Source organism: Rutilus rutilus (assembly GCF_951802725.1).
Source record: "Rutilus rutilus genome assembly, chromosome: 10".
Taxonomy (NCBI): Eukaryota; Metazoa; Chordata; class Actinopteri; order Cypriniformes; family Leuciscidae; genus Rutilus; species Rutilus rutilus.
The window spans coordinates 28,803,351-28,826,100 of NC_140215.1; the positions used below are offsets into that span (position 1 = coordinate 28,803,351).

Genomic DNA, 22,750 nt, shown 5'->3' on the forward strand with positions numbered 1-22,750 from the left:
TATTATGTTGCATGTTGCATGTATAATGGATAATGGTATTTATAGCGGGGAATCCCGCACAGAAAGAGACTTGCCAACCCTGTCACAACCAGCTCTGCCACTGCCAGTGATCAGCTGCTGCGGTTTATCGCAGACACCCGACAGAATTTAGCAGCATGAATAACTATACGCATCTAAATCGTAATAACGCAAGAAGCGTGGGATATAGAGGAGATACAATAAATCAAAGGAGCAATATGACGGACAGCGAGCAAACGAGTGAATGTGAGAACTCCTCACCTGGACCGCAAAACCCTCAGAATCAGCCAACACAGTGAGTAATTTACAGCTAAAGAAAATTAGGCCTATTAGTCAAGTGAAATTTCACGAATGTTTACGTTTGAGACATAAAAAAAAAAGGAAAAAAAAATAGTGTATACTATAGCCTATAAAAATAAAACATTTTACATTTAAAACACATTTACATTTTAAACGTTTTATAAACATTCAAATGTATCGTTATTTCGATATTTATTTCGGCATTCTGGGGATTAAATCGTACGTTTATTTGCATAGCTTCTTTATTAGCCAACAACTAGCCTAGCCTACTTAAGTTTCACTTTCGTTTCCGTCCAAACAATCAGGAGAAACGAAACTTACAGGACTCGGATATATGATACTCACTCTTAGAAAAAATTGTTCAGTGGGGTATAAAGTAGAACTATAGGGTTCTTTACTCACTATTAAGAAACCCTTTAGCAAAAAGGTTATAGGTCATTAAATTATTGCATAATACACTTTTTATTTCAATGTTTTCTAGTGATAAAATATGTTTACGAGCTGTGTAACCTATACAATTTTATTAAAATAAGAAATGAATTAAAACAAAATGTATTAATTAAAACTCCCTAAAATGATCCCATGATGGAACCCCTAAAAGGTTCTGAAGCACCTGACGGAACCCTTTAAGGTTCGGTATAGAACCTTGTGAAATACTTATTGTCCCCGAAGGGATGTTCGGCATACAGGAATAGTATAACACTAAAACATTCTAAACATTGTAAAACTAAAAACATTGTAAAATAGGCCTATAATAAAACAATACCTATTAAAATAACCTTAAAAAACACAACAACCCTCTGGTACACAGTACCGGTGTCCAAAATGTATATAGGCCTACATGTTTTTAAATAAATGTCTTTATTTAATGCCTCAACTAAACTTCATCATGTTTTCTCGGCCATCATTATAACACCTGTTTCTAGCCATTATAAATGTACACCTATTGTATATGAAGCACATCTAAAATGTTTCCCTTCATTTACAATGAGCGTAATGCTTACTGACAAGGCATCACAAGACAAAAAGATAATAAACAAACATCATCAACTACTTTGTAAATAAAATCGATCAAACACTGTCACAGTGTTGTGTTATGTTCCCTGGTGTCCACTAGAGGTCCCCTTCCCCCACGGTGTCATTCTCATTAGGAACTGCATTTCCCACAATCCTTGTCTGCACTCATCACTGTTCATTGTACCCAGCTGTTCCCCATCATGATTGTTAGTTCTGTGTGTATTTATACCCTGTCTGTTTTAGTTGTTACGGAGTCCTTGTTATTCGTCACACCACTTCTGTGTTTTTCAAGTATTTTCAAGCATTACTAGATATAGAAATCATTTTACAGCATATATATATATATATATATATATATATATAGGGCTAGTTGTACAATAACAACATAGTTACTAGTTTATGTTAGTTAAAAACCCTAATAGATTTATATGTGATCTCTTTCAGCAATGTCAACTTTTGGGGTTTTTGGGAAACCGGTTTCCTTAAAGGGATACTCCACTTTAAAATGAAAATTCTGTCATCATATACTCACCCTCATGTTTTTTCAAATCTGTATGAATTTCTTTCTTCTGCTGAACAGAAAGGAAGATATTTAGAAGAATATCAGTAACCAGACAGTTTCTGGTCTCATTGGCTTCCATAGTAGGAAAAAAATATACTATGGAAGTCAATGAGACCAGAAACTGTCTGGTTACTGATATTCTTCTAAATATCTTCCTTTCTGTTCAGCAGAAGAAAGAATTTAATAAAGGATTGAAACAAGATGAGGGTGAGTAGGCCTATATGATGACAGAAGTATCCCTTTAACCGTAACTATGATATTTTGCCAGGAATATGGTTACTATAGTGAATTTTTGTAAGAGGGATTCTCATTATTTGTGTCCTTGTCATTGATTTGTTTATTTAGTTGTAACCAATGTAAAATACTGATCTCAACTGAACTACTCTTGCTATTTCTATTTGTGTTGTGATCATTTTCTTGATTACTGATTTATCTAACGGTGATCATAAATCTAATATTTTTATTTTACACCACATGATTCATTGTTTTATATGTCATCATTAAGCACATTCGGGGTCATTTGTGATGTCAGGGAGCTATAATACAAATGTGATACAAATGTGTTTTTAATTGTATTTTGACTGCTGTAATATTTGGGGTGGGAGTATTGTGTCACGATCAAACATGATGGGGATAGAGGGGGAGTTCCCCGGAGTTGTTTGTGAAAAATTCTGACCTTACGTAAGAAAAGATGACTTGTGCCCCACCTTGGTTTTGAGACATTGCTGGCACATTAGACAAGCTGATAAGTTCACAACACAGTTGGAGACAGTCAGAAACTAAAATCAACCTATGCATGCCATTGCCCACACAGTGCTGAGGGATACACCAAGATACCACCAAATGAATCAAGACGGAGCAAACTGCAGAGGAGTAAGTCATGACACGACTGTTGTTGTATTTTTCATCTTCATGTGATCCAGATGTCTCTCTAATTGTTACCATCAGGTGCAATTTCAGCATGTTTGTTTGTGACTGAAAGGGAAGACACATTTATTTCGTTGTTGTTGTTGTTAATGTAGTTAAACATTATCTTAAGCCTGGAATACACTACACAACTATTCAAATCTGAATAGATTTTAAAACACTTTATAGGTGCGTTCGCGCCTTGTAGCAATTACCGTAATTACGAGATTCCAACTTGTTACAACTTTTAAACTGGGAATTTTCTGAGAGCTCCGCTGCAGATTCATTTAGGCGTTGATAGTGTTGATATAGAAATGCAAAAATTCCCAGTTTTAAACAAATAACCATTTACATGTTTAGGACATTTGCAATGTAAGAATGTGCAGGGAAACTTCATAAATAAAACACTGACTTGTTAGGTAATGTTTTCTCATTAAAATCAGATGGTGTCTTATTAAATCAATAGGATGTGTGGGAATACCAATATGGTGGCAAGGTGGCTTTACTTATTGTGACGTCATGAGTAGAACATTGAACATTATGGTAATTACGACATGGCGTGAGCGCAGCACATTTCCAACCTGCTTCCCCACACCTACCTGTGATCCTGAAGATCTTGATTAGCTGGTTCAGGTGTGTTTTATTTAGGTTGGAGCTGAACTCCATGCAGAAACATGAGCCTAATTGCTAAGAGAGCATACAAAATTGGCCAACTCCGAGTCCAAATGCACAAAATCCATGTAGTGGTGTATTCCAGCTTTTAGTTTGTTAACAAAAAAAGTCTTTAAAAAAAGTGTGTGTAGAACGTAGTCTTTTATTACCATGCACCATGCAAACTTCCATTTGCCAGCCTATTTACTCTATTGACTATTTCTGCAGTGGCACAGAAAGAAGAGGAGGATCTGAGGAGATGGCAGGAAGAGAATCGCCCTGGTCCTATTCAGCTGCCTCCGGAGAGACTGGGTAATGTGAAGATGAAATATGCGGATGTCTTGATCTAAAACACAAAAGAGCAAAGGAAAAGAACTTCTAAAGCTGCGAATATATTCTCTCACAGGTGGCGCAGTATCATTGGCAGAAGTCAGACAGAGACAGCAGGTGGAAGCGCGCCAGTCAAAGCTGAGAAAAAAGGTTTCGGAGTACCTGTCTAAAATGTCTGATTCATTTCCTTAATACTTGTGGTGTTTTGCGTATTTACAGTACATTTACATGTTTCTACAGCTCAGAAAAGAGGAAATGGATAGAATAAATAGACAGGCAGAGGAGGAGGAAATTGAGAAGATGAAGGCCATACAGCGAGAGAAGGTACAGCCCAAGAAATTGTTTACATCTGACTTTTTACAGCATTTCTGTAGAGCATTATGTTACTCTTATGCATCTTGCAAAACTTCATCTGGTCATCTGGCTTATGTTTGGATTCAGTTATTTTTTTTTATGATGCCTTTGTAATTCAGACTTTATAACTCCAGATGTCACTGCAGGCAACATACAAGTTATCATATTCTCTGCAATTAAATGAGATATTAGACTTCAGCCTTTAGTGCTGCTGCTGCTGCATGTGTTTTGCGTGATTGACGAGTCTAATTATTCCAGCAGCCACAGACACCAGAATTCATTTGCTAAAACATGCGCCGGTCACTGCTTGGCTGTTCTTGTAGTGCAATAATGGTTTACTTTAGGGATCTCGGGATTGTAGATAAGCTTGGAAAACTGGAATGCTGGAAATTAAAAACAGCTAGAGACATTTTTTTTTTTAATAACCGGTAGATTAGATTTAACTTTATTGTCGTTGTGGAGAGTACAAATACAGAGCCAATGAAATGCAGTAAGCATCTAACAGGAAGTGCAATCTACAGAGGGGAATGACAGAAGAATGACAACGCTTTGAAAATATGTGGTTCAAACCTGAATAATTTTTTATTTTTTATTATTCTGCTAATGTTGAAACATAATATGAATAAAAAAAGAATATTTATATATATAGTATATTAAAATCTAAATGTGTGGCCTATTTTAAAGTCAGTAGTCAAACAATTGAATACAATATTTCAAGAACTTGTCAGAAGATCTGAATTTGGACTTTGTGATGAAATATATTGCATTAAATTAGAAAAATGCAGAATAAAAGCATTTTCATAATTTTCACAAATTGTCAATGCTTTAGCATTCTCTTGCAAATGTATTGCATTCCCCCGAGAAACACGCATTCTCTCGCAAAAAGCATTCTCATATAATTCTTGCATTTCATTTTTTTGTTTGTTGCTATGTCCCTTTAAGGCTCCGTACAGACGGATCACACTGTATTATTTAAATCAGATTGTAGTGCAAGCTTAAGTGCAAATTATTGATGGCAATTGTCCAAATGATAATGGGGTATGAATTCTAAATTATTAAGTTACACTGCAAAAATGACATGGTGTTTAAATGGCTGTAGAATAAATAAAACAAATACTGTCCCTGGTACTAAAAATGCATGATGCTTTGCATGTACACACACACACACACACACACACACACATATATATATATAGGTTGGCAGTGATCTGATAGTTCTTCCCTAAACTCACACCATTGGATGAGCCAATCTTGTTACTGTATGTCCAGCTGGTCAGGATGCTCAAACAAACCTAGTAATGTTTTGATATGTCAAAGAGAGCCACAGTGTTTACACTTTTTTTTGTGAAGTCAACCTACAAATGGCTTACTTGTAGTTCATTTTACATATTAAGCTGAGAATGGATACTGTAAGTACTTTTACATCAACATCTTTAATGCATTGCATTGCAGGCCATTAAACTAGAGATGAGGAGAAAGCAAGAAGAGGAACAGAGACAGGAGCGGTATCAGCACGATAAGCAAATGTACGTTTACATTTTCCCCACATGACAGATTTAAAGTGTGTTTTGTTCAAAACAAGGAAGAAGGATGTTAAGCTGCTTTATTGGCCATTATCCAAAAACAATAAACCTGAATGGACAGGTTTACCCTTGGCCCAAGTTCAGTAGAAAATATGCCTTTTATGCAGAAATCTTGTCAAGAGATTATTGAAAACAATGCAAGGAATCCTTCAAGTTAGTCAAACGGTGGCATGTGTCACTGTTGGCAGTGAAACTTTTGCATCATTAACTCTTATGTTGTTGTAAACCCATACGACAAACCCAAACCCGCATTTTTTTTGTTAGTCTGGTTGCAATACTATTAGCTATTAAGGCCAAACTGGCCCAAAAAAAAAAAAAAAAAAAATCACAATTATGCATAATTACTGCAGTGGTCCATATGAATTCCATATATTCCAAGTATTCTAAAATTATACAATATCTTTGTTTGAAAACCAACCCCAAATTTAAAATGTCATTTTCAAATTCATTTTTGGCTTACCTTTTAGATCTCATCGATGCAATTTTAATATGTGCATATTCAAATTTGGCACATTGTGATGTTTAGCCACACATTTTGTCTGGTACGATGGTGGCTAAATTAATATTTTTTAATATTTTTTTAAACTACAAATATTAATTTCCAGCCCTAGTATATGTGCAAATGTGAATGAGATTTGAGGGCATCCAGCAGTCCCAGACAGTCGGTAAATTACAACTTAGATTTCAGTCTTTTCCTCAAATGTATATACAGCTCAGAATTGTGTGCAATTTTTTTTTTCTTTTTGGAAGAGAGAAAGTTATATGGGTTTGGAACAACACGAGGATGAGTAAATGACGACAGCATTTTCATTTTTTGGATGAACTATCCCTGTAATCACAATTATGTATTTTCCTCCTGCAGGAAAACCAATGAGTTTCTTCAAAGAATTGAGCGGTCCAGCAGTAACGTTTCTATGGCAGTGAGCAATTCCATACCAACATCATCCTGGGTAAGACAGAGGCCAAAAATGCACTGTACGCTCCATAGGCCCGAGTTCAAGCCTCTTGTGCATAACTGTGGCACTGAGGTTAGAGCCTGAGGCACTGGAATAATTCACACTAATTGATCTATCTTTGATGCATGTTTTCAATGTAAACAGTCCTCACTCAAGAGCTGTCATTGACATGGCACATTGGACTATATGCCCCCCCCCCCCCCCAAAAAAAAGTATCTCCTTATTAGCCCCATACCAGAGAAGGCTGTCTGAGTCCATTATAAAGCTTTCTCTGTTTTAAATATGCAGCTTTCAGTCATCGCAATGGTGCAAGTGCTGCTTCTGAATGGTGAGGCAAGCAGAGTTCAGGGGACTTCCCAGAGTTCACAGCAAGCACGCCTCACAAAAGGCAGAGATGGGTCTGTGAGAATTAAACAAAAAGAGAGACTGGTGTGGAATAACCTGTATTGTTTGAGTGAAAGTACCTGGAAAGGAGCCAGAGTCTCAGCGGACAAAAGTAATCTGACAGGATCTATTAGAGGTGTTAATTACTGCTAACCACATTGGACTTAGATCATACTTTGCTGTTAGTTTTTTTTTAAACAAACTTTTCCACTTTATCCGCAGCTCCACCTGTCTAGATCTTATCTATCACAAAGCATGTAAAATACTGCAAATTCACAGCACTAACCTCTGAGAGAGTGATTGTGCTGTAGTGACAACAGTGACTACACAGTCTACAAAGATAAGTACGGAGGCCTAGAATTTGATGTGAAGAAATATGTCAAAAGTTAGGCAACAGATCAAACAGAGGAGTTTGCTGCTGGAGTATTTTTGTCACATTCAGTGGCAATTTGCCCCGATCCCTGGTTAATTGCTGACCGTGACTGGTGGGGCTGAGCTGACCATAAGAGGTTTGAGGGCTGCCTCTTATGTTGTTGAAACCACTAAAACTGGCATCTGACAGCACTGTTAAAAAACGACATCGTCTCGTGTCGAGCAAAGAATGTTTTGTTGTGCGGCTTTCAAAATCCATCTGAAATTGTTCCCTGTTTGAGATTTTCGAGGACTTCCCTCTGGATGACTAATGGGGAAAATTCCTCTAATGGACAGATCGTGCATTAGGACTGCGGGGTCTTGGTACACAACACATGCAAACAGCGTTCTGTGCTCTCTCTGCATACCGGGAGAGGAGGCCGTTCGATTGTGCTTTCTCTTGCTGTATTGACTTAAGTGGCTGGATGGACTCCAGGCCAAGTAATGAAACGCTCCAACCTAAATGTCGTAGGCCCGCCGATCAAAGTGTTTGTGGAAAGACGGGTTCTTGATGTGGTTTTGTGGCCACCGAGAATTGTTATGCTTTCAGTGATGCTTCCACAAGACAGATTAATCTCCACCATATCCTCTGTTTGTGCAAAAGATCCTTTGTATTGGCTTCCCAGGATGCCAGGCCCAGGTCGTCCCACCTATTCCCCTTGCTCTCTGGCCATTCCAAACAGAGCAGCCCCTGCCTGCTGTCCCCAGGCCGTCTGACCAAACACACAAAGGATCTCTTCAACTTCCAGGCTCTCTGCTTGCCCCTCCTTACAAGCATCTTTCTGAACTGGGCCATGAGAAACTTAGAGTAACATCACAGCTAACACCCTTTCAGAGCCAAGTTTTGTGCTGAAATATGTGATGGGCTCACCCTCGGGGGTAGTACTGTATGGACAATGGCTGGGGTCCTGTATGTTTTTGACTTGTAGAATAGTCTGGTCCTCGTTGCAGCTTATACTTTGATAGGAAGAGACCATCTGACTGACATGCACAACGACCAACCACAGTTGTTTTGTTTTTACTTAGGGCCAAGATATCTGAAATACATTATACCACAATCACAGGCCACTGTGGGAAAATTAAATGATACAGTTCTCATGAACAGAAAATTTTTGTACAGTACATGCACATACACATACATGTGCAGGAACTGCAGGAAGACCTTGAAGCTTCTTTTTTTTTAACAACAGATTTATAAATCATTCTGATTACAAATAGTCACATGAACAAACAGCAAAACAGGTCTCATTGCATTCGCTTGTTAGAGAAAGTATTAACGGCAGTACGAACTGACTGCGATATCTAAGGACTTTTCTTACTCGGCTAACCTAGCTAGTTATTTCTATTGTTGGCATTTTATTTGATTTAAATATTTAGTTAGTGAGAAAAACAAAAAAATCGTTTAGATATCAATCTGCAAATGCGATGGACATTGGTTATGCTCTTAGTTTGCTCCTTTGAAGGTATCTTGGTTAAAACAACTCTAAATTCAATAAAGCAAAACCCCCATTTGAGAATGTGTTTAATGTTTGGCAACTCAAACTAACAGAGTTTGTAGAGACAGAGTTCATGTAGAGCAGCATTAGCTACAAACCGTCGCGTGTAAATAAACACAGTGCCGTGCTTCACTCTGAAACACACAGCGGCCAGTTATCGGCCAGCTGGTGAGTATCAGTTTCATATACTATACTTGCCAAAATTGATTTCACTTGCATTTGGTGTTTACCGAGTGTTAAGTTTGAGATGCTAAGGATGTTCTACACACAGCTGCTGCTGGATGGCACTGTAATCCCATTCAGTGCTGTTGGCAGCTAAAGTATCGTTGCATGAAATACATGTATTTTAAATGTATTTGAAAACGATTTTTTTTTCCCGCTCATATTTACGTAATTCACGTGGGTCATACTTCAGGTTGGAAAATACAGAAATCCGTATAAATATGGAAAAATCACATCCCCGATATAAATAGTTAAATTCTCATTATCTCACAGAACTTCAGAACTTAATAATTCATCAAATACAGTTATGCATGTTGATAACTAGTTTACTTGCCTGCCTCAAATTAAATTCGGAAATCTTTAACCTTGCAAATTTTGTCAAATTAATTGCCCGGAACTGTTGGTTTGTGTCAGTGCTTGCAATTTTTGTGTGCAATATGTATAATATGGCCACTGATCGGACTGAGTGGTCCACATACATGCAGATGGACATATTTAACCATTGCATCAAGGTTTTTGAGCATCTTCTGCCATGAGCATTGCATTTTTAAGATAGCGTGTCAAGGTAAAAAGGGTTCCCTTATAAATGCATCCTATGTGAACAGCATCTAAGTAGTAATAAGTTCAATCTGAAACCAGCCTAATTATTCAAGGCGTTCAGGAAACTCAGCATATAGTCAGTTTAAAAAATATGCATTTTTGCACATTCCTAGTTTTCATTGCGTGGCCACTCTTTCTTCACAGGTTAAAAGTCATGAGTACAGGGATTCCAGAAGAGAGGAGGAGAACGCAGGCCTGCTTATGATGAAAGAGGAGCAGAGGAGAAAGGTACAGAACAAAGGAAGTAAAACAGATGGTCTGAACATACAGTACGAACATCACCTCCACTTTTGGTTCAGAGGAACACCACAGCTAAATGTCTGAGCTTTGCCAAGAATAAGAACTAACTCTGCCTAGCATATGCTATTGATTACCATGTTCTAGGACATAGGAGGTAGTCATGGATGAAGTAGTGTAGGTGTTTTCCAGCTGGCTGTATAGTGGTATTTCTGTGGCTTTGAATGCCGGTCAGACACAGATTTAACTCACTGATATGCATCAAGCACAAAAGGTCAGTCTGACCTGTCATGTTGATATTGTTGTTTATTTATGGAAACGCGCCATTAAATTATTACAGTCACAGACATTAACATAAGGAGACATTTCTGAGGAGACATTTCAGTTGGAGATGAAATTTTCGTTACCTTACTATTTCCAGACAGAAATGTTGGAGGAAAAACAAAAACAACAGGAGGAGGAAAGGAAGAGACGGACTGAAGCTGACCATCAGCGGTATGGATGCTTAATCATGACAAACCACTAAAAAAAACATGACTGTCAGAATTAATAAAGGAGTCTGAGACCACTAGTGAAAATGCTTATATTATGCATTTTTCTAATTTGATGCCATTTTTTCATTTAAAATTATATTGTCAACGTTGCGATTCGAAAATAAGAATGTTTTTGTATTTTAGTTGCTTTAATGACTCAACCATGACTGGATTAAGTCTGCAAGTATGTGCAAAACCTGAGGATAAGGTTCTCCAGCATAATAGAAGTAGCTGCTTTTGTGTTTCATAGGAGAATACATACGGGTTTCAAAAACACATTTTGAAACCTGTCTAAAATATGAAGCACAACTTGAATACTCCATTGGGGGAAAATATACTTTGAGAGAATATAATGAAGTGCGAACTGAATGTAATGTTTGCAAGCACTTAGAGGTGCAGTAGGTGATCTAGGAAATGCTAACTTTAGCCTGTTAGCATTGAAAGCATACGATCCCTCCCTGCCTGCAAATCACAGTCCAAAAGCCACGCCTCCTCCAAAACACATGAACGCGCGCAGACCAGAAGCGACCAGAGAAGTGTTGTTTGATTACATCATGTGTCATTCACCAGTGAGAAAACTTTACAGTACAGTGAAGGGAAAAACCGAAGTGTTTACTTGCATACATAAGTATGCGATTGTGAAATGACTCGAGTACAGAAGTTGACATAAAGGAAAGAATGCAGTGTATTTCAGGTTTATTCATATGCGATTTCAGGACATGAAATTTCAGGCAACCCAGACAGCAACATAGTGTTATCCCAGATCCAGCCCACATCTGGTACGCATTGAATCCACATGAACCAGATGTGGCCCAGATCTGGGTCGACACTACTGTATGTTGGGATCATTTCATTTGGACCGAATGCAATGATTGAACAAACATTTTATGGTCCTACGCCTTCAAAATACATTTAGACCGCTTAACATACTGATTGCTATCAGCATATGAGGAGACTTTCAACCAGCATAACAAAACATTTTTCTATAGAGAATCACCTTGTTAATTGCAATTAAAACACAATGTATTGTAGTTCAAATTAAAATTAAATATAGTTAGATGACCTACAGAGTGTCCTTTTTATCCACTTAAGTAGGACTTAAGTACATCGTTATATGTTCATAATTACTTCTATTGTCTTTGAAATATGGTTAAAGTATGCTGAATACTGACAAACATTCATGGTAAACTAAATTATACTTCTATTGAAACTTGTGTGTCATGTAGCCTATTGAAATATATTTTTAATAGCATATTTGTAATGATGTACATTTAAAGTATATTAACTTTAAATGTATTATATTGAATAACACGCTACAGTTAAAAGTATAATTAAGCACTTTACATCTGCTTTAGTATGTCAACACTTATAAAATATGCATACTGTAAAGCACAACAAAATATTATTAAAAGATGCTGTAAAATGTACTTTAAAGTAAAACTTAGGTTTAAGAAACATTATCATTAAAGGTTTTCTCTCTTTAAGTACACTTAAGTGGCTTTTATTTCCTTAATTTCCTAAATTCCTGGATGTAATTTTTTTTACTTTTGCTTACAAGGCACTATTTGGTCTCGCACCCAAATATATTAGTGACCTTTTACACCCTTACTCTCTAACTAGAGTCTATGACCAACTGCTATTGACGGTTCCTCGTTGCCGTTATAAATCTTTTCGGTGAAGGGTCCGAAATTATGGAATGGTCTTCCTTTCCACGTGAGGGCATCTTCGTCGCTAGCCATTTTTCTTTAAAAACATATCTGTTTTCTTTGGCTTTTGAATAGATCATGAAATGAAGTAAGAGTATTTCATTGCTCGGAACAACTCTGATGATGTTTTGCTCTCTTCAGGGTGAACTTGGCCTTCCTAGACCGTCTGGACGTGAGTCGCTCAGATAGGGTGTCTGAACCCGTGACCCAAACCCCTGAAAACAGAAATGACTGGCTGGATGATGCTTATGAACCACAGGATACAGCCTTCTCCCCAGTACCCAACCCATCACGGGTCCACACAGACAGTGCAGAGGAGGATGGTGAGTCTTAAACAAGATTTATATGCATCCGCCATGGCACTGTGTGTGTTTAGGTCTGTTTCATTTCACAGCAGTTCTGGAAATGTCTCCATTGCGCCGAACTCTCGAGTCTCAAAGCCTCCACGTGTGTGTGAGATTAAACAGATCCCTCACCCCTGGTGCCGGACAGCATAGCGTATTGTATAAATAAAAAATGTCCCAGTACTCCTGACGCGTGATGCTCTTAGATGTCCATGTATATACAATCTGCCTGCGTTATGAGAGGTTAGTGTCAATTACAGTATGTGCCAGTAACTTGCGAATTGATTATTAGCGAGCTGGATGTGTTTTTTTGAGGCCAAATTGAGGCCTGTAAAGTAAACTCATCCAGCCTTGGAGAAGCTTGAATCATTTTCATGCCTGTGTGACAACAACTGATTAATGCCAGCGACTGGAGCAAAAACCTTGGTTAGCTCTTCAAGATCCAGTCTGGCAGCATTGTCATTACTTGGAGATTTGCCATGCTGTCTTCAGACTTTCACTGCTCTAGTGTGGGTTAAAGAAATACTGTAGTTCATCCAAAAATGAAAATCAGTCGGTATTTACTCATGTCGCTGTAAACCCGTTTTTTTTTTTTATAAAGATTTTTTTATATAGTTCTTATTCATTCATTTTAAATTTTAAGTTACTTTAGTACATTGTTAAGCTATGTTAAAGTGAGAAATGTTGCCTTGGCAATTAGTTGAAATAAAAAAATATATATATATATATTTATTTTATTTTATCACAGTTAAAGTTTATTTTATTTCAAATAATGAAAATGTTATTTTAATGGTTTTAGTTTTCCTTTTAGTTAGCTTTAAAAACCCTGGTCACTGAGTCGGTACCCTTAAGACCTGCTGAAACCGCGAAAATTCTGTGTGATGAACTTTTTAATTCAAATTAACGGCTATTAAAGGGATAGTTCACTTTGAAATAAAATTTTGGTATGTTTTAGCTTACCTCAAGGGCATCCAAGATGTAGGTGTCTTTTTTTCCGCAGTAGTTTCAATTTTGATATTTTTAGGTCAAACCGTTCTTGTCTGTCAGTCATATAATGCAGGTCGATGGTCACTGTCTCAAAACACAAGCACAGAGTCCAAATTAAAACAATTCCCCATCGTCCAAATGAAACAATTCCCCATCGTAAGTACACATTGATGGCCTAAGACACGAAACGAGCGGTTTGTGTGAGAAAACGAACAGTATTTATATCGTTGTTATCTCTTGAACACAGCACACGTCCAAATGATCTGACGGCGCGGGCGGGTATAGATGTATACACTAGATGTCGCCTTCGCTACTGCAGTTCATTGGAACGAAACCATAGCCAAGGCGACGTCTATGTTTATATCTATACCCGCCCGCGCCGTCAGATCATTTGGACGTGTGCTGTGTTCAAGAGATAACAACGATATAAATACTGTTCGTTTTCTCACACAAACCGCTCGTTTCGTGTCTTAGGCCATCAATGTGTACTTACGATGGGGAATTGTTTAATTTGGACGATGGGGAATTGTTTTAATTTGGACTCTGTGCTTGTGTTTTGAGACAGTGACCATCGACCTGCATTATATGACTGACAGACAAGAACGGTTTGACCTAAAAATGCGGAAACAAAGACACCTACATCTTGGATGCCCTTGAGGTAAGCTAAAACATATCAAAAATTAATTTCAAAGTGAACTATCCCTTTAATGCCGTCTGTTCAGACCGACATAAACGTTAGCAATGCCGTCAATGAGATTTTTTTTTAATTATTTTTTAATGGACAAGGGCATGATTTCTTTTCCATTGCACTGCGAAGAAAACTGTCCAGCCAATAGAATCTGTGCTTTTGATAGCCAAATTATTCTGCTTTTATAAAAGTGCAATTTACTGTCAGAGATTGAATCTGTTTTTTTGGTCGGGGATGGGGTTCATGGGTTAAATTTTCGTGCCGAACATTTATGTTGGAATGAATAAGAGAGTGTTTAAAGGGTTAGTTTGCCCAAAAATGAAAATTCTGTCATTAGTTACTCACCCTCAAGTCGTTCCAAACCCGTAAGACCTTCATTCATCTTCGGAACACAAATGAAGATCTTTTAGATGAAATTCGAGAGATTTCTGACCCCTCCATAGACAGACTGCAACAGAATTTCCATTTGTTCCATTAAAAAAAAGAAAAGAAAAAAGAACTGCATACAGGTTTGTAACAACGTAATATTGAGTTAATAATGGCATAGTTTACATTTCTCCTTTGATGGAGTGATCATTTTAAAACTATTGTTGGTAACACTTTATTTTACAGTGTCCTTGTTACATGTTACATTACTTGACATAGTAATAACAGTAAATTATGCATAATTACATGCAACTACCCCTCAACCAAATCCCTAACCCTATAGTAAGTGCATATAGTTGCTTAATATTACTCAGCACTTAAGTATATAATTACACTGAAACAATGACACCTTAAAAAAAAGTGTAACCCTATTGTTTATTCTATTCTGACTAACAGGCATGGAACTTGTATGATTCACACACATTGTATTAGCCTCCTAAGTGGGATTTGGAAATGACATGGTCCGATTGAGCCTGAATCTAGCTCCATATGTGGAGTTCTTCTCCTTTTTTTTTTTGTAAAGAGGTGTGACTGTAACAGCCAGCTTTCCCATCTGCGCGCAGAGCCTGTGGACTGCTGTGTGATGGCGTAGGACTAATGTGCCATTCGCGCTGAAACAGTCTGTAAATCTTCTCAGATGCCTAATGACACATTATGTTTGTGTGTTCAGCATCACTTACGTCTGAATCACTGCGAGGACCAAAGGTTGTATCCTCAGCTGAGGTTTGGGGTCAGCCAGGTCTTCCAATTCTCAAACTCACACCTCTGTCTCTGATTACCAGAAACATTAGATGTGTTTGTCTCCGAACCAAGTCTCAGAATGACCTCTCGTCTGGCTGCGGTTCGGCTTACTCACGGTAGAGATAGGACCTGCCCTGGCTCATGATGCTTCCATGAGTTCAGTTCTCAGGCTGAATGTTGAATTAATAGAAGCATTCTCTGTTTAACTACACCTTTGTATCCAATTCAAACTGTATATTTTATGCAAAAATATATTTTCTTTCTCAGTATTTGTCTTATTTTCCTGTACAAATACACAGACCCTTTCCAAAGAATTTGAATATCATGGAAAAGTTTATTTATTTCCATAATTCCATTCAAAACGTTAAACTTCCATAGATTATAGATTCAGGGCCCACAACTTAAACGATTTCAAGTATTTAGTTGTTTATTTGTACATAATTTGGGCTTCCAGCTCATAAAACCCACGAAAACAGGATTTAAAAAAATTTGAATATTACATGAAATCACACAGTAATTACACAGTAATACCATGGTCATTGAACCAGGTTTTGGTTCTTTTGGCAGTGTGGGCAGGTGCAAATCCTGCTGGAAAATGAAGGAAGCATGAAGTGCTCTGAAAATGTCCTGGTAGACGGCTGCGTTGACTCTGGATTTAATAAAGCACAGTGGACCAAAGTCCTCTTTTCTGATGAGAGCAAATTTTGCATCTCATTTGGAAACCAAGGTCCCAGAGTCTGGAGGAAGAATGGAGAGGCACACAATCCAAGATGCTTGAAGTCCAGTGTGAAGTTTCCACAGTCTGTGTTGGTTTGGGGAGCCATGTCATCGGCTGGTGTTGGTCCACTGTGCTGTCCACTCAACGCAGCCGTCTACCAGGACGTTTTCAGAGCACTTCATGCTTCCTTCAGCAGACAAGCTTTATGGAGATGCTGACTTCATTTTCCAGCAGGATTTGCACCTGCCCACACTGCCAAAATAACCAAAACCTGGTTCAATGACCATGGTATCACTGTGGAATTACTGTGTGATTTCATGTAATATTCAAATTTTTTGAAATCCTGTTTTCGTGGGTTTTATGAGCTGGAAGCCCAAATTATGTACAAATAAACAACTAAATACTTGAAATCGTTTAAGTTGTGGGCCCTGAATCTATAATCTATGGAAGTTTAACGTTTTGAATGGAATTATGGAAATAAATAAACTTTTCCATGATATTCAAATTTTTTGGAAAGGGTCTGTATAAACATTCTTAAATCACAATACATTTACATGAGATCATAAATGACCTAAGACCTACAAGATTAAGCCAGATTTAAAAAGCGCAGATGGGAGTGAAAGTTCTGCGGGTGATTTATTGACAATGCGCATATTAAAGAATTAAGCAGCCAAATCATTTCCATAATGACCAACGCAATCTACCAAGAGCAGCGCAAATTAGCGTCTGGTCTAAAGACGTGCTTTTCAGGCGTTAAATAATGGCGCGAGTACCAGTAAATTTACTAGCGCAAATCTTAGTAAATCCCGTTGCGTGATTCATAAATATTCCAAAAATGTTCCATCTGAAAGGGAAACTTCTACAAATGCATATGCAATAAGATCAGCTGCACGCCTTTCCACGCCTTTTCAGCGCTATTTTTTCACTGCGTGTCTTCAGTAAATCCTGGCAGTCGTTTTTTAACGCCAAAAGAGTGTTTGTTATTAAATCTGATTTTTGCTTCTCAAGTAAATGTATCTTGATTTAAGAATGTTTATATATTTGCATTGGAATAAAGGAATAACGGAAAATCATTTTAGCAGTGTTCTTAAAGGTGAAGTGTTATTTCTGCACAACTAACATCTGTGAATTTAACTGCAAAAAGAATGACTTCAATTTTCCGAACAACTCCACCCATAAATAACCTACGAATGGATTACTTACAGTTGACTCTTCATATTAAACTCGGATAAAAAAAACACTTCACCTACAATTATGTTCTTGTATGTCAACTGGTAAAGCAAAGCATTAGCAAGGTCATTTGGTTCAAGTAAAAGCCTAGCGTTAAAACGTATACCTTCAACTGTAAGCATCTGCATTGAACGCCACTTATTCTGTCGGTTTCAGTTATTGCCGTGACCATTCTTCTATCCTTTCACAGTTTTCCCAGTTTAATAGATTTTCTGTTGCATTATCTGGGGCCTTTGTGTCCAATGACGGCTTTCCTATCTATCCGGCATTCCTGGGATCTGTGTGTATGGGACATCTGTCTGCCATAGTGCTAGTTCTGTCCATTAGTGTGTGGTTTAGTGTGGGATCAAGATGCCGTTGTTTGCGGAACAGGCTGGCAGAAGCACTGCGGTGGAGACGAGTTCTCCCACCCTGTCTGTCCTGCTCTATGAACCAGATGAACCAGCAGGGAGGTCAATCTTGCGCTGCGAGATATGTGTGTGCCTGTGAGACTCGGGATCTGAAGTCTCTAGGAACAAGTGACCATGTTGCTCATAATGTTTTGACCGCCTCACACTTGTCCTTAAGCATGGTGTGCATGGAAATGCCAACCTAGAGTGATTCAGCTTTAGTGCTATAAAGATATGAGCTAAATTACTGTACAATTACTGTCTGTTTGTTGTTTTTCTTTTAGATCGTGACCATACGTGGACCCTGATGAAACTTCAGAATCAGTTTCCATACTATGAGCAAGAAATGCTTGAAGACATCCTCAAACAGTGTAATGGCAATTACAAGGACGCATATGAGCTGCTAAATCTTTAAAATATATATTTATACACTTTTTGTGGTTGTTGTTGTGAAGCTGAATGATAGCTGAAAATTCAGCCGTTATTTACTCCCCCATTTGTGAGTAAATATTGATTTTTGTGTGAACTGTCCATTTAATTATTGAACGCGGTGAGCTTGAACAAAACATTCTAGTGTCCTTTAAACTGACACAACTTCTTTTTTAGTTTGTGCAGTTATTTTTGTTCTGACACAAAATGGATTGACACAGCCACAGAGAAAAGAAATCAAAACAATAAATCAATATTTGAGTCTGCTGTGGGAACGTTTATGGGTCCCATGAGTACAGTTCACAGACTAAATGATGTAAATGATGTGCATTCACAAAATCCAAAGGCTGATTTATAATGAGGTAAAGGACTAGAGGAATTCTGAACTCATCCACAATAGGGATGGACAGTGAAAAACCAAACCATCATACAGATCATTAGCTTCCTAAATGCTATATAGGCTCCTTCTAGAACTCTGCATGAATTTAAAAAGGCTGCCTCTGTTTGTGTGAAATAGTGCACAACATTCAGGTTCCGGAAGTAAATATCCCATTTATTTCCTACATAGAGGAAGTGATTTACTTATAAACCTACTGTGAGCTACAAGGTTGTTAATCAATGGTATATTCTTTTGTTGAGGCAATCAGTCCACATTATTTCAATGTATTTTTTAAATTCCTGGTGAAAAACTATTTTAATATTTGTAGTTATTTGTAAGGGTTGTAGTGATTTCCCTCTTAAAGGCATTAAGTATACAGTCTTTATTGGGTCCAACTTTTAAATACTTTTTAGCTTTAAAACAAAGCTTGTAATGTTGGCTCGAAGCTGGTTGGTTCATGGTTTATAGCTTTTTAATGAAGACTTTTTTTTAAAATCCATATGGGAAAAAAAAATGAGAGAAATACTTACAGAACCAAAGCCGCAGAAACATTATTTTCAGCATATTTAATCGTGAAGTAATGGTAAGGACTTTTTATGAAATGGGTGTCTTGTCCTGATTTTAAGATTTTAAATTTTATGTAAGATAAATATAATGTATTTAATTGTTAATAAATTGTGTTTGTGTCGTCGGAACTGACATGTACAGGTGAAACTCGAAAAATTTGAATATCGTGCAAAAGTTCGTGTATTTCAATAATTCAAATTAAAAGGTGAAGCTAACATATTAAGTATATATAACTATAAACATATGCATGATTATACTTTTCAGAGGGCCGACATTTCTGTATTTAAAATCTTTTTTTTATTGATTTCATGTAATATTCTAATTTTCTGAGATTTTGAATTTGGGGTTTTCATAAGCTGTAAGCCATAATCATGATATTCAAATTTTTCGAGTTTCACCTGTACTCCAACATGTAGCGCAGTTGTGCCGTCTCATGATCCCTTCCCCCTCTCTCTCCCACTTCACCTCCTGTCAGTTTCTATACTCAATAAAGGTACAAAACAATATTTTTATTTGTCATCTTTCATTTTTTATTGTTATCAATTTTAATGTTTTAGAATGAATTGATATATTTCACAATTCATTTATTTATTATGATCAGAAAAGGCAACAGGGTTGAATGGTAACAGGGTTGACAGTTTTACTGTTGAATTTCACAACAACAAAAAACTATCTTCTATGTATTTTGTGTACATATTTGCTAACATACAGTAGCAAGAGCAAAAGTGTCCACATGAAGAAAGTGATGTGACGTGTAGCCGTTTTGTGCTCTGCATTTCACCCGTCCCAAGTGCACACACACACAACAGTGAGTATTGAGCAGTGGGCAGTTTTTTTTTTTTTTTTTTTTTTGCTGCTGTGCCCAGGGAGCGATTGGGGGTTAGGTGCCTTGCTCAAGGGCACCTCAGTTGTCGGCAATGAGAGTGGAAGAGAGCTCTGTTCATTAATTCCCCCCACCTACATATCCTGCCAGTACCGAGACTCGAACCCACGACCTTCGGTAAGCTGCAAGTAGCGCACAGTAAAAGTCAGCTGTATTTTGTCACAGAGTTCAGATTCAAATGTGGCCAAAATTTAGCTCAACATCTGCTTTTACATCCTTTGGCAAAGTTTTCTTGATCTTCAAAAGGTATTTTTCCTGCTTACAGAACAAAATAATGCGGTAAATTCTGTGTGATTAGCAATAACGTAGCTACCTTATGTTTTGGTTGAACCACGATCAATCGTGTTCCTGCACTGGAACAGTTTATGTAAATGTGTTCACTGCATTAAACATGCCGTTTCCTGTGACAGCTTCCCTGTCTTTTGATGAGCACTTTTTTTTTGGTGAGTGTGTTTTCCTGTGTGTGGGGTGGAGAGGTAGTTGTGGAAAGATCGGTTCCCAAGGTAACCCAAACTCAAAGGAAACTTTGTTGTTTCTGACACACGATACAAAGAGATGTTTCCGAGAGGTGTTGTTCTGGGTCAATGAAACTAAGAGGGATCATACTACACTGTCATATCGCACAACTCTGATGACCCACAAATCAGAACTACTGTAGGTCTGCAAGACCCTGATTACCTCAGCAGCATTCTGGGGGATTTCCTGTGGGTGGTTCCCCATCAGAATTAGGTCACAGCATTACCCATATTACCCAAGAATTCTGGGGGAAAAATAATAAAATTCTACAGACAGCAATAAACCACAGCATACACCCAGCAGATCTGGGGTCCATTATCCATTGGTGTCGAAAAGACAAATATATGGATTCTCTGTGAAATTAGCCTTTTTGTTTTTCTCTTTGACCATTTTCCAAGCATTGTGAGATTTCAGTTCAAGACTCATGTGAGTTGCCCTTTCACACTTTTATTGTTCCAAGGTATTGTCTGAGAGAAAGAGTCATGTAACGCAGCCTGCAAAAGATAGAATTTTATCTCTAGGGAACATCTCAGTATTCTTGCACATACAGGGTGAAACATTTGCTTATGTGCTAACTGAAATATTAGCCATCTCATCTGTTAGATGGGGAAGAGGAGGATACTTCGGTACATAAGAGGACCTCAACGTGAACTAGGAAAACATGCCACTCGCAGGGCTGTAACATGTAGAGATCTCCACAGTCAACCACAACTGAGTCACAGTGCTTCCTGGAGAAAATGGGCTCCACGAGACAGGCTTATTGAGGCACGCCTTGGCTGCTGGCTGACAGCGCCGACAGTCCTCGCTCGCTCTCACGCGCGCAGGCACAAACAAACAAATAAACTAGTTACAGCACAAAAATATTTACTTACACTACAGCTCCACGGAGAATTGGGCGCCTTTGAAATAGTTGCTCCAATATGGTATGATTAAGCATTGGGAAATGTATTCATTTTATATGAGTGATGGTTTGATAAGTTTGTAGTACAAAGCACCAGTTGGCAATTAGAAAGGCTGCTATTAAGCTGAAGTGATTTATTATAGAGATGTAAATCATATATGGAGCTGTTTGTGGTTTAGCTCCATTCTTCCCCCAAAAAGTAATTCATCTGAAGCGGGAATACTCCCTAAAAAAAGCTCTAACCAGCCTAGAAGGTAGCGTGGTTGACAGTTTTATGGACTAACTTGACATTATTCAAATTATGCTCAAGTTTATGATACTATAAAGAAAGAGAATGAATTCAATGTTGACATTTCTACAAATATCCACTTTTCAATAAATTAATAATAAATTTAAATTATCTGATATAGACAGCCTGCTGTTGTGCCAAATGCTTTGTGGACATTTGTCTTGTCTAATAGTTATTAGCTAGGTATTATCAACTGGCCGGAATTTTGAGATCGCAATAGACGTGAAGGACTATAATGCTTTAAGAGCTCGCTCAAGTACTGCAGAGCTAAACCATTTAGTGCTTTGTAAGTAATCAGCAATATTTTAAAATGTATACGATGTTTAATAGGGAGCCAGTGCAGTGTTGACAGAACCGGGCTAATATGGTCATTCTTCCTGGTGCTGGTAAGAACTCGAGCTGTTTATTTATTTGTTTATTAAGCGTGCAGGGCAACCACCCATAATAACATTACAATAATCTAGCCTTGATCTCATGAACGCATTGACTAACTGTTCCACATTTGTCATTGAGAGCATATGACGTAATTTAGATATATTTTTAAGATAGAAAAATGCGGTTTTACAGATACTAGACACGTGACTTTCAAATGAAAGATTGGTATCAAAAAGCACACCCAGGTTCCTAACCGACGACAAAGACTTGACAGTGTTATACAGTCAAGTGTTAGACAGGATTCTAGGTTATTACGTGAGGAAGTATTTTGTCCAATAATTAGAAACTCTGTTTTTTCAGAATTAAGTAGTATGAAATTACTAGTCATCCAGTTTTTTTTTTTTATATCAGCTATGCATTCCGTTCATTTTGTGAATGGGTAAGTTTCGTCAGGGCGTGAAGAAATCTAGAGCTGCATAACAGTGAAAACTAACGCCATGCTTCCTAATGATATCTCCTAAGGGTAGCATGTACAGTGTGAACAGCAACGGTCCTAGATATCTAGTATCAATTTAGCCACTGTTTAGCCAACAATTTAGCCCTGTTTAGCTAAACAATTTAG

General features: G+C 37.7%; 1 protein-coding gene across 1 annotated transcript; it reads left to right on the plus strand.

The window, feature by feature from the left end:
- The first annotated feature begins 53 nt into the window (after positions 1-53).
- On the plus strand, positions 54-18,330 carry epsti1 (epithelial stromal interaction 1). Its single transcript, XM_084420318.1, has 11 exons — positions 54-313; positions 2,712-2,770; positions 3,683-3,766; positions 3,861-3,934; positions 4,025-4,108; positions 5,591-5,664; positions 6,584-6,671; positions 9,935-10,018; positions 10,449-10,522; positions 12,408-12,589; positions 18,074-18,330. The coding sequence occupies exons 1-11, from the start codon at positions 156-158 to the stop codon at positions 18,202-18,204; spliced, it is 1,092 nt and encodes a 363-aa protein (XP_084276444.1). The 5' UTR covers positions 54-155; the 3' UTR covers positions 18,205-18,330.
- The last annotated feature ends 4,420 nt before the right edge of the window (positions 18,331-22,750 follow it).